The sequence below is a fragment of the Chinchilla lanigera genome, unplaced genomic scaffold (assembly GCF_000276665.1).
Source record: "Chinchilla lanigera isolate Chin_1 unplaced genomic scaffold, ChiLan1.0 scaffold00024, whole genome shotgun sequence".
NCBI classification, from domain to species: domain Eukaryota; kingdom Metazoa; phylum Chordata; class Mammalia; order Rodentia; family Chinchillidae; genus Chinchilla; species Chinchilla lanigera.
The window spans coordinates 8,434,171-8,451,669 of record NW_004955425.1 but is presented as its reverse complement, the minus strand read 5'-3'; the positions used below and the strand labels follow the sequence as shown (position 1 = coordinate 8,451,669).

Genomic DNA, 17,499 nt, shown 5'->3' with positions numbered 1-17,499 from the left:
GCTGCCTCTGTGTCCTCTATTTATTCCAAATATTTTCCTTTCATAGTCATTTTGATTTTAGGGAAGATCCAGAAATTGCAGAGTGTCAGATTTGATGAATCAGATAGATGACATTGTAATACTTTCCTAAGGCTGCCTTTTCATTGAAATGCACTAGACAGCAGCATTCACTATATCTTTGACCAAATCTCAAAGATGTTCATGAAAGAGGACTCCCAATGCTGTTTAAGAATGTGGCAAAAAGGACATGGGGCGAGAATGCTCAAGAGAGAAGAAATATTCTGAGGGAGATTAATGGCAATGTGTATTTTACTACATTTTTAAAATTTAAGTATTCACTGTACAGTTTGATTTTACCATGCATGCTTGCAGACACTGTAAGTAATGTTTTCACCTCAAAAGTAAAGTGAGATTACAAACATAACAGTTGATGCATTGCAGCTTAATATTTTCTTAACTAATGAATTGATTGGCTAAGTCTAAAGGTATGAGAAAACTTGGTAGACAAATTGTTTTAAATTATTAACTAGTTAGTGTAATATGAATTTTACATATATTCTGTATTACCAGTTATCATTTGCATTCAGCTATTTCCCAGAGGAGCTTTATATATATTCTGAGAGCAAAAGAATTAGGGAGGAAAAGTCTTACATTTGACACACAATGCAGTGATTAAAAGTGAAGAATCCTAGATGATATACTCAGAAATATTAGAAAACTTAATATTTCAGCACTTTGTATGTGCATTACTTCTCTTTAAGTACAGCCATCAGCTCAATTCTCTATAAATTTTTTTAATTATTACTTTCATGGATAAGAACTTTAAATAAAATGAATTTTGCTTTACTCACATATCAAAGAAAAATCCTACTATATAAAGATCTAACATCTGCACCTTCATATTTTTCCTGTAAACACGATATAAATAGATGGATTTTTATATTATGATATGTCTTTGAAATTTGCTGTCTGAAAGACTGGAAAGCAAATACAAAGAAAAGCATCATGAATTCATTACCCAAGTGTGGTACCTTCCAGTTTTATTGTTAGCTTCTAACTGAGGCCAAGAACATAATCAGGGCTTGTTGCAGGACTCATTCAATTTCCTTAATATCCTCCAAGCAAGCTAATCAGCAAGCCAATTATAAAGATCAGAACATCTTTAATTTTCCTTTTCTCCATTAGAATTGAAATTCACATTACCATGTTTTAATCTATATTTCCTTATTACATTAAGTTCATTTCTTTATTTTTCTATAATGAATGTTTTAAGTTTGTATGACTGTAATGGTAATAAAGCACTCCCTATTTTCACTTTCCAAATTGAAATAGTTAGTTTTCCTATTATGTCATTAACTCTGTGTCATTATGAGTTTAATAGTAAATTATTCATAATTTAGAATAAATCATACATTAAAATATTATGAGTACAATATTTCTAATTTTTCTTTCTCTTTTTGCCTTTTCATTGCTTTCCTAAAAAGATTTAAAGTGTGAGTATAATTATGACTATGTCGTTCACGATTTTTTGTAATAGAAAAAAAGAAAGTGCGAAATCATTGATGCAATGGTTATTTTATCTAGAATTATACATTATTTGTTTGTCAGGCATGTGTAATAGCTATATACTTTTCAGTTTCATATCTATAAAATGGAGCAGATTTTGGATACAACTGGAGTAAATGTGAAATAGTGTATTCTAATCATTTCTACACTTGAGAGACCTTGGTTTGGAGGAAAAGATTAGCAATCAGCAGCTATGGCATTGAAATATAGTAGGTGAACTGTGGAATAAGAATGGCAAATATTCATAGGAGTCAAAATGACATAAAAACTGACCAAATCTCCTTTCTAAGGAAAGCAACCTCTGCGAAGTAATGTCAAGAATATTTAAATATTTACAACATAAATTAACTTTTTTGAAGACAGGCAAATAATAAAGGAAGATTAACTTCAATATGCCCCATTTTATGGAAAAGATTCATAAAACTACCATTATTCTTCACATTTTCTAATTTACTCAGTGGCTTTAAATGACAAAGACTGAACATTATTTCTAGGATAAAATTTGATATTGCAATCCATGTATCTTTTGTGGGATGTTTAATTCAAAGTAAACATTTATTTAAGCATATCGTTTCTCTGGGTATAAGTGGTCGAAATCCTTTCTCCTAGTTTTTTGTTTGTTTGTTTTTAATTTACACTATAGTATTTCTATCTGTACTTACCCTACTCTGCAGTAAGAGAACATCAGAACTTCCCCTGACTGTGACTTTCACGTTGTCATTAACTGGCAAATATTTCTGTGACTTTGAACCTTTCTCCTGGAGTAAATATTTTAAAGAACTGAGGGTTGTTACATGTAAAAGACACTCTGTGAAGATTCCTCTGTCGTTATTTCCTTTTTTTGAGTTCAATGGGTTCCTCTGATAACTGGACTTCACTATCTAAAGACAGCCTATTGCTATGTGTATGAGCTGTAAGATGAGTTTTACAAGACCATCTTTCTTTACCCAAGACGCCAAGCCGAGTGCACGAAGACAGCACGAATTCAATCCGCTCTACCTGCGGCAAAACCAGCAGCCCCGGCCCCTGCTCCCATGGCAGCGCCCCCGCCCCCGCCGCCGCCTCCAGGAGCGCATCTCTATGAGGAGCTCGGGGACAGCACGATGTAAGTCTGGGACACTGAGGCGTAGGTGGGTTTTAAAGGGGAGCTGCATGGTGAGTTTAATTCCCACCTAAAGTCTGATTTCTTTTTTAATCAAAAACAGTTAAGAAGAGAACCTAACAAAGTGAAGTAATAGCAAGAAAACGAAACAAATATTGAAGAAAATTAAGAGAAAAGTAGTATTTACTCAAGGAAGCAATTTCAGCTATTTAACAAGAACATTATACTTAATTTGTTAACCTTCATGTTCAGATATTTTCCCAAAAATATCTTTAAAAAAGTTTTGTTTCTTTGGTTTCCCATAGAGGATGAGAATAAAGCACAATCATAAAATAATAACTTCTGATTTGGAATCAAAATCAAACCCCTTTTGGTGATCAAAACCCAATTTATAGTTTAATATTATATACTTTCGTAAAATATCTTTTAAAACATTATGTAATATTATAATTACAATCTGAATGAAAATAAAGAATCCATCTACTAAAGGCACAACTATTTACAGAAATCCTTTTCAGCACATGACCATTAGATAACTATGATGAGTCTAAGCAATTTTGAATCATGTTTTGAGGCTGTTAACTTGCTGAAACACCTCATAGCTGTTTCAGTCGAATGATACTACCCATAAGTCTCATTCCTTTGGTGATGTTAAAATGTCTATATTTTTAAAATTCAAGAGTAACCACGCCAAGACATGTTATGTAAAACAACCAAAAGTATTATCAAATTATAGATGTAAGTAGAGTAAATTCAGAAAACCAATTATTAGCTGAAATTTGGTCATGTAAACATTCAAGCACATTCCTTTTACATTTTTAGCATTTACTAGTTGGAGTAAAGCAAGCCTCAGAAACCTTGAATTGTACCTTTTAATGACAAAACTGGTTGAAACAGATGGGGTAATATCATTTCTCATATTAAAAATATCTAGAAGACTATTTAGATAAGCTTAACAATGTTAAAACTGATAAGCCCATTTTAACACTAAAACTGAATTTATAACAAAACTTATTGCATGCCTTTCTATTTCTAAAGTAGCAATTTAATATAGGATTCATGCTTTAAACTATTTCTCACTTTTTTCATGAGTTGAAAATAATGATCTCTTTTCAGAATTACTGGTGAATGTAGGAATTGAGCCAATATGATTTGATAGTGTTAACCACCTACCATGACAATAATGCTTAGAAAGTAAAAATTCATAATGTGTAAAATTAAATGTGTTTATATATGAAGTCAATGAATGACACATTCATTTTAACAAAAGCAGGCATAATGTAACTTTATTTGGAATCAGTATAGTTTGTTGATATTAATTTTAAACTAGATATCCCTTAGATACTATTTTACTTAAAAAAATTGAAGCAGAATTAGTAGATTTTATTATTATATGTATTGCAATATTTATATTCTACACATTTAATTATCTTTAAGAAATGTTTGCCTATTTCAAAACTTTTATAGCAATTCTAATGATACCTTATTATAAAATGGACAACTAGCTGCATATGAATTATCAATTATGAGAAAAAAATCTACTATGATTTTCTTTTTCTTTTCTTTCTTTCTTTCTTTTTTTTTTTTCTTTTTTTTTTTTTTTTGAGACAGGGTGTTGCTATGCAGTTCAGGCTGGCCTTGAGCTCACTTTGTAGCTCAGGCTGGTTTCGAACTCACAATGAACCTCCTGTCTCAGTCTCCTGAGTGCTGGGATTACAAGCGTGTGCTACTATGCCCGGCTCTATGATGATTTTGGAAACAAAAATCTGAATGAAGAAATTAATGACTTTCATATAGATTCAAAACTTACTCTGTATGGTCATGATAGTATCTGCATACTTGCTTTCATCCACACAAATTTATCTTTGTAAATTAGAGTAAGTCAATCAAATTTTCAGAGTTAAAGCATAGAAGCAATTATCAATCAAATTTAATATTTTCATTTCAGGACTGAAATCTTCCACATTTTACAGAGTTGAATTTTACAGATGTACAATATATAGATTGCTAACTATTAGATACAATTTTATGTGGTAAGACATCCAAATAATACCATGCAACTTTATCTAAAACAATTTGGAGCATTATTCTTATGAATAAACAAAAAGAAAAGTTTAAAACCAGGCATTTCTTTTTAGATGTACATATTGAAGCAACTTCCTGTTAATATTCTTGAAATCATCTCAAATTAACTATAGTTAAAACTTTTCTTTTTCTACCACATGTTTTCTCTTTCTCACCTGTGGATACATAGGCATAAGTAAGTAAATAATATCATTCTAATACAAGGGTATTAGAAAGTAGATGTAATAAAATAGATTAAATGTTATTTTATGTTAAGCACACCAGTCATCTCTTACCAGTGTCATTTCATTTAAAAGAGAAAGTTTCATTTTCCCTACCAACTTTCTTTTGATGTTTTGAAAGAAATGGCATGGGCTTCAAACACATATTTCTGTACTGTTGTTTGTGACTATCATAGAAAAGTTTCAAAATGTTCCTTGCTTTAAGTTGCATAAAAGTTATTACAGATATTTTCAGTCACAAACAATGTGGTATTATTAATGAGATTACTTTTGCCACGAAAAATCAAAGCAAGAGCAGATCTATACAAAACAATGACCATGATATCAAGTTAAATGATTTTCAATATATTTTAAAAAAAAAATTTGCAAGATCTGGACAAGTAAAAATATTTGCTGTCTGTTTTTTTTTTACAATTGTTCACACTTTATATGAATTGCTCAGATAGATCTAATAGGCTGGAGATGCCTGTGAGAAATCCTTTTTAGAGTTTATGTCTGCCAAATGGCAAGCTAACAATTTTAGATTCATATATCATTTAAGTGCTTAATTTAGTACCCTAATTTTTCATTGTAGCTATTTAGTATTCATTTAAAGTACTTTATTTTTATTGCTACTGAGTGGGTAAAACTAAACAACAGCTAAAATTTTTATTCTTTTGGGGCTTGAGAGCACTCAGTGGTTTGGGAGGAAGGTACCCAATGTTTTTCAGAGAAAATTTGTGCAATTTGACTTTTTCAACTTCCTTTATGTCTCATAGATCCCTGTGAGCAAATCCTTCAAAGATATCCCAACAATATTATTTTGCTATAAATACCTCCATTAAGGGAAATCTTGATGAAAACTTGATCCTGGTCATATTTGAAGGAAATACCAATAGCCCCTCTGCTGATTGGTATAATTTATAATGTTCTATAACTGATTAAGCATTAAAATTTGCACAAAAAGATTTTTAATTTTATTCAAGACTGTGGTATAAAGTTCATTTCTCAATTGTGACTTTACACTCTGTGGGAAAAAAGCTTTCTCCTTGTGTCTTTGGGGTTGTGTTTGCTCATTTGCTTAACAGAGTATCCCATTCTGTATTCTCTTGCAAATTTAGTCTCAGATCAGAGAGTACTTTCAGCTCCAGCCTTAGAATTACTGAGATTAGATACAATAGACAGGTACTGATTTGGATGCACTCAAGGTTCTTTTATGCCCAACAGTTGATTCTGTCCCTTCTCAAACAAGGCAAAAACATGAAATCAAAGGCCAAGATGCTTGCCTGCACGTGGAAAATGTGATTTATATGACTAGGCTGTTATGCGTGGACCTGTATACTTGGCTGTATCAAATTAGCTGAAAAATGAATCCAGAATTTGATAATTTTTTAAATGAAAATTTCTCATGTTACAACTCTCAAGATTTCTCTGCCTTGTCTTGAGAATAGGGTCTTGAAAGTCATGGTTCTGTTCAAGTTGTTTGGCCTTTTATATTTTGAAGTAGAAATAAGAACCATAAAAACACCTTTCTCATGAAAGCTATATCACAACTTGTTTCCTTACATTTCATTATCTTCTTTTCTTTCAAGTCTTTTCCTTCTCTACCATTTTGAGCAAAGCAGGGGAAATAACTCAATCTCAGAAGACAGGAAAAGTCAGCAAGTTGTGATGCCCTTTCCTTCTAATACCGTTGAGGTTCACAAGCCAGCTCACATAGATGGATCACTTAAAAGCAACCAGCCAAAGCCTGGAAGAAAATTTGCATTTCTATCTGATGAGGATGACTTATATGCCCATGACCCACTTTGTAAGGAAAATATAGGTCAGAGATCAACAATTTCAGACATGACACTGAGAACAGATTTTGAAAGCTCATTTTTACCCCAAACACAAGTCAAGAGTCAGTCTCTGAGGGGCCCAAGAGAAAAGATTCAGAGGATGTGGACTCAGCCAGTCAGCTTACCTAGGAGACTGATATGGCAAGTTCCAAGCAGAACAGAAACCATAGATCTGGTGCCCTGGCAGAGCACCTGGCAAAGAGCTGAAAAGGAAAACATTGGAATGTTTCCAGAGAAAAATAACAGCAATCCCTTGCTCACAACTGAAAGGGAAAACCTGCCAGAGACTGAAGAAACAAGGCAAGGAGAAGGGCTGATTTCTCAAGAAAGAGAAGAGCTGAAATGTTTGTCTTCAGACTCTTCGTTTTCCTCTTCTTGGTCTCACTTCTCACTGTCCGCTTTGCCAACAATTTCGAGAACTGTGGAACTCAAGTCAGAACATCATGTCATCACTTCTCCTGATGACTGTTCCTTGGAAATTTCCCCTCCAGGGCCTTGCATTTTACATTCCCAAGTCTTTGAGAGAGAGACAAACACTTCTATGTTACATGTGGAAACCAAAAAGAACATTGTGGAACCTCTTTCCCATCTGCCTAGCATCTCTCCTTCATCCCCTTCCCCTCGATCTCATCCTCTTCTTCCTCCTTTCTCTCCTCCATCTCCCCTTCCTACTACTCCTTCTCCTTCCTTTCTTCTGCCTCCTCCGCACCCTTCTCCTCTTCCTCTTTCTTCCTTTCCTCCACTTTCCATTGCTCCTTCTACCCCATCTGTTCTTTCTTCATTTCTCACTGTTCCACCACCACCTTCTTCTATTCCTAGTCCACTGCCAGCTGCAGGCTCAGTTCTACCTACACAGAATGCTTGTATGCCGGTTGTTGAGTGCGCTACCACCACCACACCTTCCAAGGAAAAGTCTTCTACGACACAGCTACCAACCTCAAAAGCAATGTGTAGTGCAGACCCTCAAAGAGAACCAAAAGGCGTCCTCAGACATATAAAAAATTTAGCAGAACTTGAAAAATCAGTAGCTAATATGTACAGTCAAATAGAAAAAAACTATCCACCCACAAATACCTCCAAACTTGAAAGTACTTTCCCTTCAGATATAACAAATGTGAAAGTCCCATCTGAACAAAACCAGGAAGATTTGCATAGCACTGTCGGGGTGATTGGAGAACAATCTCACAGTCAATCTACTTCAGTATAATGTTGCTTGTCCTATTAACTGGAAAAATTTTTCATTGGTCATAGTTTTCAAGTTGAACCTCAAATTTGAATGTTAAAGAAGATTCCAACGTTTTACCCCAAACTCAATGCAGTTATTTTTTTCAGTTTTTAATTTAAATGATTATTAACCTCATCACCACTAACTCGTAAATTTACTTTAATTTTCTTAACTACAAAGTAGCATTATTTGTCCTACATATATTTTAAAAGTAAGTAATTTTAATATGTTTTTAATGGGGAGATGTGGGCCTGAAAGTCAGATATTCACCTTTAATCAAAAGTTTATTTATCATATTGATGCAGTGATTTCATTTTTACTTTTATTTTTGCTTGTAGTTTTATATGAGTGTTCCAGGAAAATAGTAAACTGTAACAAATTAAGTTAAACATTATACAATAGGTTGTGTTATTTTCTTGATGCCTGTGTATTTGGTCAGAACACATGCTTTCAAAGTAAAATGTGTACTTAGCAATATAGGGGCAACAAACAGGAGGTATTTAAAAATAAACCTCAGGTGCTATAATATGTAGTCATCTGTTCTCTTATGAGAACATCCTTTACTCTGGCTTGCTTTTATCTTGCTAGTATGCATATATATTTGATAAGTACTTTACTTTCTTTCAATTGCTGTGCTGTCTTATTTATTTCTCATTGTGCTCTTCCTTATCTTCTTGAAAAGGACAATAAATAAGCAGTTGTTGACTTTGTAAGACATTTCATTGTTCCTAAAGGTTTTTGTGCTCTTTGATTTTGCTTCTTCACATTGTTGTGCCATCTCCTTAATGTATTTGAAAGTATTTTTTTTCAAAGAAAATGTTTGTGTTCACATTCATAAATGAAATGTAATAACCTTAAAAATCAAAAGATATTATATTTGGCAAACTGTCACCCATTTCATGTAGGCTTTTGCTCCCTCTTTAGGAAAAGAAGATAAAAATGTACAGTCTGGGAGGAAATTTCTGTAGTTACAGTAGCTGCTGTAGTATTTTTGTGTTCAACCTGCTAAATTTTTAACAGCATTAGCTAAGTATTTTCTTCCTACCATTTCTTCATGGAAATTACACTTGCAGAATTTTGTTTTTAGGTAAATTACATATTTATACATAAAAGTATATTATTAGGTACTAATATACATTCATACATACGTATATACTAGGTGGTATGTGATCATCAGGTAATTACTTTGTCTTTTCCATGAAACAGATTGAATCAATTTTATTTACTAAAGTGTCATCATTTGTTTAACTGTGGAGTCGTAATATTCTAGAAGATGTAAGTCTTTACAGAGAAAGGTACAGTTCCAGAGTAGTTTAATAAATTTCCTTGAAATTTCCAGGCAAATGTTAAGCTTGATAACTGTATGTGTAATATCTTCATTTAGGTCCTGAACCCTACAGTGTATCATTTCAAAGGTTTTGTTCAGTGGTTATATGACATTTCTTCAAGAATTTGATCTAATTATCAAGATCAGATAAAAACAATCTATATATCTAATTATTTAGTCCATTTACTTCAGATTCTTTTTCATCCAAATCAAAAGCAGTTTCTTTCTTGGGGTTCTTGAACATGATTTTTTTCTCTCTTTCACTGAAAAACTTCAGTTGGAGTTTTTGTTGGCAGCTGGTCATATGCATGAGAACTTGTGCTATTTGGCGGACTCTGACAAGGTATTATTCAAAACTGCGAGCCTTTAATGTGAGTGTATGATATTTCTAAGCAAATTCCTACCAACTTCTTCTAAATGTAAAATTTGAGCTCCTTGAAGTGAAATTTCTAACTAGTTACCAGAAACATTATAACAAATGCAAATAATATTTTTGTGTGAGTACTTAACTAAATTGTTGCATTGCCCTTGTCTATGACACTTTAAAATACTATTTCTATAATCTAAATTATTTTACTACATTGTACTTTTCAAATGCAGCACTTACACTTTTTTATATTTAATAGCCTTTTATTAACACATTACATTTAGAATGTATTTACTTCATCATAAAAATTAGTTGAAATATCTTTGACATAAACCCAAAGATATTATTTTAATATAGAAGCCTAAATACTCTTCCTTTCATTGATACTTATCCTCTGCAACCTGACAATTAGGAACTAGAAAAAGAACACTTTTTGCCCCTGTATTTATTAACATCAACTTAATGCAAAAGGAATAATTAGATGCTTTACTGAGAATATATTGATTATCATACATTTGTCCTTACTGTTAAAAGTAAATGTAATACACACATGTAGTGTAAAATGAATATTTAATATACATTACATTGATGTAATATTTAATACATCAATATTATATGATTGGTTTTACAATTATCAACTCATACTTTGAAAGCACAACTATGATAATCAATACTGATTATGTTATATAACTTTTAAATACATTTCTCCTTTGAGGTACAACAAGTGATATAAATAAGCAAATGAAAGGTACCAAAAAAGTTTAATGGAAACAGTGTGGTAAATTTTATTTCCCATATATATGTATCAAAAAAAGCTGTTAATGAAAAGAGGCAATTGAAATATCCTAGTAAATAACAATGTACCTTTGTGTGGACATCTTATGTGATATGATGTATGTGACTCTATTAAATATGAATATTCTCTTCTTGCTTTCCAAAGATAGAAGAGTGAAAGATGAAAATGTGTAAATTTTAAAAAGCATTATGATTATAATTCCCACAAATACTGTAGAAAGATATAAACACTATAAAAGTAATTGCACACATTTATCTTATGAAGGAATTTCAATTAAAAAGATGTTCTATGAAGATATTTTTTACTTTAGAAAGCCATGCATTTACCTCTTAATAGTATGTCTTAAATATTTTTGTATATTAAGTCCATATCTCAGAGTAAACAGAATCAGTTTAATACTTTAGGGCAAGTTGTTAACTCATAATAAATAGAAACCTTTTTATAATTATTGATATTCACATTGAATATGCTGTATTACTTTTTCTCTCTCAGATACAGTTAAATAGTTCACCAACTGTGGTCCATGAACTTTATTAGTCTATGTAATGTGCATTTAGCTATTTTTCTCTAAAATTTTTTCGCTTTAGTCTTAACAATTTAATTGTCTCTGAGATTGAAATCATTCATTATTCTCAGAAACAGTTTAACATAACTAGAAAAATATTAGTCATTTGGAAGAATATATTCTAGTTATGAAAATAATTTTATCTTCTATACTTCCTGCTTTTTTCGTATAAGAAATTATCTTTCTCAGAGATTTTATATGTATCTAGACTTGTATAATACAGAGATAAGATAGAATATTTTTGTCTCAATTGATTATAATAGAGTCAAAGTGTAATGTTATGCATGTCTTTAAATAAAATAGATCTGTCAGTTTTTCATATAAAATAAGGGTCTGGAATGGTGATCGTTTTAGTAATTTGAGCATACATGATAGTATTTGTCATAATAAAGACACACTATATTCCTACTGAAACAATATTTAGTAAAAGTCAAATTCTCTTAGCTACCCCTTATAGGAAATTTTATCTAATCTGAAAATACAAGAAGTTTAATACTGATTTCTTTATTTCTGCCTTTCAGGAGAGGTTATACATCAGAGGTAAGGGATTTATGGTATAATGTCAAGCTTACTAGGTAGTTATTTGTGTAATAGGGCTAATATGCATTATTTGGAAGCTAGGCTATTTTCCTTTATTTCAGCAAAAGCTTTTAAGAATGATTTGCTTTTTATTTTCCTTTATACATGTTGCCTCTTTGCTTTGGGGTTTTAAGTCTATTATTCGAGTAAACAAAGATCACTGCTTACCTTTCCTATGATAAATTTCTTTTTCCTGAATTATAATTAGTCAAAATTGTGATTTTTGCTAAATTAGTTTTTCTAATAGTTCACACTAATTTTCTACTACTGATTTCTTAGTTTTTGAGCTTTTTAATAGTCCAAAGCCCTATCTGATCACTATGCTAGAAGCTGGAAAATTAAAGAATTTTTTAAAATCAGGGTGTTAGAAAGTTCTGCATTTTCTATTGTGTTATCATGACTTCCACCTACAGAGCACGTACTAGGCATGCTTCTTAATACTGCTGTGCTAGCTATGCTACAAATGATGTAACCAATGGAAATGCTGAAATCCTAGTTTGATTTATCATACAGCTTCTTAATCAAGGAAAAGAAGGAAGTACATGACCTAGTTGGCTTATAGTTTAGAAGGCACAAATCCCAGATTATGTAGAAGTTAAGTTAAATGCCTATATGAGTAACTGCTTTTAATGGATGATTAAAATACGTAAGTATAAATAAGTTATAAATTGATAAAATAGGCAAACAAATTGATTAAAATAGATAACAATTGAATCACAGTACCTCTACTTTAAACTTCCCTCCTCTCTGAAAGAGTAAGGTGACTAAGTCACCAATAATACTATCATAAGAACTCCATCTTTCTAGGTAAACAATTGCTCTTTTGCCCATTTCAGTTGTTTTATTGATAGAATTATCCTTCAGGAGCTCTTACCCAACTTCTGAATGCTTATTTTAAGATCCAGGCAGTTTAACCATTCCCACCTTTCTGCAAATATCAATAACCCAGTATCTGAACTGTTTTCCTGTGTTTGAAGTTTAAATTATCATGAAACCAATCAAGAAAGACTTGAAGAATTCTCCTGGAGTAAGTACGAGGGTGAAGGGGACGAGATAGGAAGCAATCTGTACAGAACCTGAAAGAGGATAATTTCTCTAAACACAAAGGACTTTCTGAAAACAAGCATGTGTGAAAGCCTTCCATCTACATTTTGCTAAGAAGGAGGAAGAGGGACCATGCCTTAAATATGATCTCAGATACATTGTAACCACATCATCCTGCATTCTACTTTTCTTCCCAATGAATCTGATCATATTTTAATGTGACGGGGGAAAGAAAAAAAAGGGACAATTTTTAAAAAAATTTAATTTATAAAAATAATTGTATGGTACTTAAAGTACTTTAGAAGCATAAATAACTCTTTGCACGTTGAAGTTTAAATAAAAAATAAAATTCAGGTAATTTCCATTTCAATTACCAAATTTAACATTAACTAAAACAATGATGAAATTAAAACCAGTGAATTCTTCATTACATTATGTTTCAATATAAAGAAGTAGTCAAAATATGAGTCAGATTCCCAAAGTAATCAGTTTTAAACTGTTATATTTTATCATTTTCTTCTCAATCATAATCTACCTTTTCCATCTGATTTACTTTCTAAACCTTTTTTTTTTCTATTTTAATTTCCTTTGGCAGCAACAACAACTGCTGAGGCCTTCTCTTCTTAAAACAGAGGTATTGATTTTCACTTTCTTTTCAACCTCAGTAAATCTGTACAGTACTTTTCTGTGACGTAAATAATTTCATGTCCACCTCACAGGGAGACAAAATGGGTTGGCTGACGATGTGCTACAATTTTACAAGCAGGTTATAAGTTACTTTCACATTAAAATAAATAAATACATAGTCACCTCCATTCTGCTTTATGGTGGCTCAGATTCCAAAATTTTACCTTTGTTATCTGGAAATTAGACAAATAAGAGTTTTTATTTGTCCTGTTAAAAACAGGCCATCACTGAATGAAACAATTTGTAAAACTGATTAGTAGTTGATTTTCTTAGTGTATATGGATTTATCATGGATTCTAAAGTGTATATGGATTCTTAAATTTAGACTTACACATCTGCGTTTCTAGTTGCCTGTTACATTTTCTTCTGCAACATGACATAATTTTCCAAATTATATAATAAATGAAAATTCTTTTTCTTTATTATGTTTGTATACTGTCAGAATTAAAACTAAAATTAAGTAGTACTAGTCTTTCCTATAAAATAAATTTAGATTTTTATAAGCTCCACTTATAACAATTTATTCTTTTTCTTAAGAATAGGATCCTACCTTTGCTAAAGAGAGTCATTCATTGATTAGAATTTGCTCCTCCAAATCTGTAGAATAAGTGGCAGGAATACTCAAGTTTAATAAGGCTTTAAGCAAACTGTGCAGACCACTGAATCATAAAAACTCAGAGCTGAAGCCAAATACCAGGTACTAGATAAAAAATTTTAGTCAACATACGCATCTTGTTGATCATGAATTTCATCTTCTAGAAAAGTGTTTATAGTAATACCTAATATATCAGCATCTCACTCAGCAACAGGATGTAGCTGGGACAATTCAGTGATAGTTGAAAGTATTTTTGCATGAGTACAGCCATTAATAAGATTCGAGATTAATTTTTTCTGTGGACAGCAGCAAAAGTGAATTTTTAAAATAACATTAAATGTTTGATCTACCCATAGTGTGTAGTAGATTATTTTGCATGATTTTCTTAAATTTAGAATTTACCAAATAAGGAAAGCCAGTAGGAACCACAAGGTGGAAAGAGGGCCACCATTCCACTGTTTTGTGCAACTCAGGGGTCTGACTGGTCACTAGGTCCTTTCTGTATTTCTGTTTTTGTGGAAATGTTCTGATTTTCACTAATGGGTTGTAAATCATACATGAGACACTCCTAAGGTCTTCTTTAGTTTGTTTGCTTTGCTGGTTTGGGTACCTCCTCAACCAGCAGAGAACTAGATTGATTAATTGAATCCATATCATCTTGTTGAATTTCCTGTTCTGATACCAATTCTGTCTACCCTATTACATTTTTAACATAATTGACACGGGATATATATTATAGGTACCAAGAGCTCAACTTTTTTTCCCTTTACAAACAAAAAAAACATACTTGTCTATGCTATTAACAAAAGTTATTGAAATTTCACCTTGAAACCATTTGTGGGTCTTTCCTAGGTTTCTGTATATATTACATTCAATATGCATTGGTCATATAGTATAAAAGTGTTAGTTCTGAGAGATATATAATCATTTAAATTTATATCATTATATTGTGTGTTGGTCACTCAAAACACTAACCATTCAGAAGCAGGAGTTTTTTCAAATATTTAGTCTGAATACCTTAAATCTGGAATAACTTTATTTTAGTTTCTTGCTTGTCTTTTTTTTTTTTTTTTTTTCACTATTGGTGATTGAAGTCAGAAATTCTCCCGCTCTTCATTTATTTGCTTGCTTTCTTATTTATTTATTCATTCATTAATTCATTCATTCTTTATTGAAAGGCCTGTCTAATTGCTAATAACTAGAATGGGCTTGCACTTGAGCGCCTCCTGCCGTAGTTTCATGAACACAGGGATTCCAAGTGAGGAGCTGCATGCCTGGCTTCATACTACTGGTCTTTTTAACCTGAGTCAATGACCTTTTCATACAGTGAACTTTTTTGTTGTTGCTGCTGTTGTAGTAAAATCTATAGCTTTGAAAATTGTACAAAACTTTAGAACTAAATTTTAAAAATAAGCACATGTATTCTGTACCAGTTCTCCAGAACCCCTTCATATTAACAGTGGACTTTATCTTTCTTGATATTCACCTGGCTTGTAATATCACAAGTCTGTTTATGAAATTTTTATAATAGTATGATACAGTATTTTACATTTCTATCCAATCTCTTCATCATTCTGTTTGGATTATTCATCTATGTCGTATGTTGTATGATATAGTAGTATAGCTATGGACTTTTGCACTTCTAATTTTTACTTGTTGATATATGTCTTGGTTACTTTTCTCTCATTGCTGGGACAAAATATCTGACCCCCAAAATTAAGGAAGGAAAGGTTTATTTCGCTTACAGTTTGTGGAGGTTTCAGTCCATACTTGGCAGATTACAAGGCAGACAGGCACATGGCAGAGAGCTACAGCTCATGGCACATGGCAGAGAGCTACAGCTCATGGCCACAGAACACAGCAAAAACAGCTAGCACCAAAAGGGAGGAAATGGCCAGAAGCACCCTCTTCCTCTCCCTTACATATGCAAACTATCCACCCCAGGGCAGTTGTAGCTCTCACACCCATAATCAATCAAACTTTAAAAGCCTGCCCCATGGCAGCATGAGGCTTTGGGGGGACACACAGACATAAACCATAACAATATATTTTGATGCAAAATTTTGTATGTCTGCTGACTATATAAGTGTATTTTAAATTTCTTCAAAGGAGTAATGTATATATCAAATTTTAGTACTATCACCAATGTTTCTCAAAAGATTTTAGCAATTTGTAATCTCTCCAGAATTATATGAGCACTCCAGTTGCTCCATGTCTCTGCCACCAGTGATATCATTAAATTGTTTTTTGTAATTACTCTTATAGGTAAGCTGAATTAGGTTTCATATCCTTATTGGATTTCTCTGCCCTTGGTTCACAATTAATTTGTAACCTGCATCATCACCAAAGAAAGCACTAATATACCATAGTGATCCAGAATGATTGCAAACTTAAATAACTATAAGAACCAAGGAAAATAAGCTAAATTTATTACTTTCAAAACAAAGGCAGATGATAGGTTCAAAGGTAAAATTGATATAAATATATACAGTATTCTTTGGTTTGAAGTAGTAAGCAGGAGAGAATAGTCTTGCTAGAAGCTATAGTACCAGCACATAGATTATTGACATATAGAAATATGGCCAAAGTGTTACCATCTTTTGTTTTTCAAAGGAAAAAAAATGAATTTTTGGTGGAAATTTTTTAGGATTCATGGCAACTAATTCAATATTTTTAAATTATGTTGGTTAATCCTAGCACAATGAAGAGTCAGTCACATGTACCGTGCAGCCTACAAATTTCCACTTCTTAAACGATTTGCTTGTGCTCTTGGAGGTAGACCAATTTTTCCTGCCTCGTTGCTAACTTGTGCTACAAAATTAATTCTGATCAATAGCAGATGATCTTAAAAATAAATACCAGCATATTTTCCTGTAGATAGTTACATGTTTTCTTCCTTCTCTATTATTGTTCCATTGAAAATTGAATTTTATTAACCTTGGCTATTTAACCTTCTTAATATGTTAAAACAGAACTGAAAAGGGAAATATAAGGAAATAATGTTTCATAATTATTAAATAAGTTTTCATAATTATTAAATAAGTTTTCATGCAAGAATTCTTTCTATAAGAGCAGTTTGATAAAGATCAGTATTTTTCATAGTGAAAATATCAATAGGATCTCTAACAAATTATTTTTAAAAAGACTTAAATCTGGAATTAGCGTTGAACATTTTAAAATCTAAACAACCTTGAGATATAGCATGATTGACTCTTTTCTAACAATATAAAAATTATTATCAAATGATTTTATAAAAATAGTTTTAATGAATAGACTAATATGAAGTACCAGAAAACCATTGGTGGAATAATAAAATAATATGCTAAAAATGCTGTTATAATTTTCCTTATGGCCAAAGTTAGTTAATAATGTAAATTAAGACACATTTCAATTTTAACCGCTTATTCATAATTTTTGAAGTTATCCAATATCAAAGGAAAATATACATCTGGGATATTTAACACATTTATCACTAGGAAAAATTTACTTCAACTTTCTCAAATAGTCTCTCAAACCCTGA

The 17,499-nt window shown here is 31.8% G+C and overlaps 1 protein-coding gene across 1 annotated transcript in view; it reads left to right on the top strand.

The window, feature by feature from the left end:
- The window catches only part of Pcdh15 (protocadherin-related 15), a 759,655-nt gene extending 751,508 nt beyond the window's left edge, over positions 1-8,147 (top strand). The window contains exons 32-35 of the mRNA XM_013514752.1: positions 1,485-1,493; positions 2,519-2,671; positions 4,923-4,928; positions 6,546-8,147. Coding sequence (XP_013370206.1) covers positions 1,485-1,493; positions 2,519-2,671; positions 4,923-4,928; positions 6,546-8,001 — 1,624 coding nt within the window. The 3' untranslated portion in view covers positions 8,002-8,147. The remainder of the gene's footprint in view (positions 1-1,484; positions 1,494-2,518; positions 2,672-4,922; positions 4,929-6,545) is intronic.
- Positions 8,148-17,499: the final 9,352 nt, after the last annotated feature.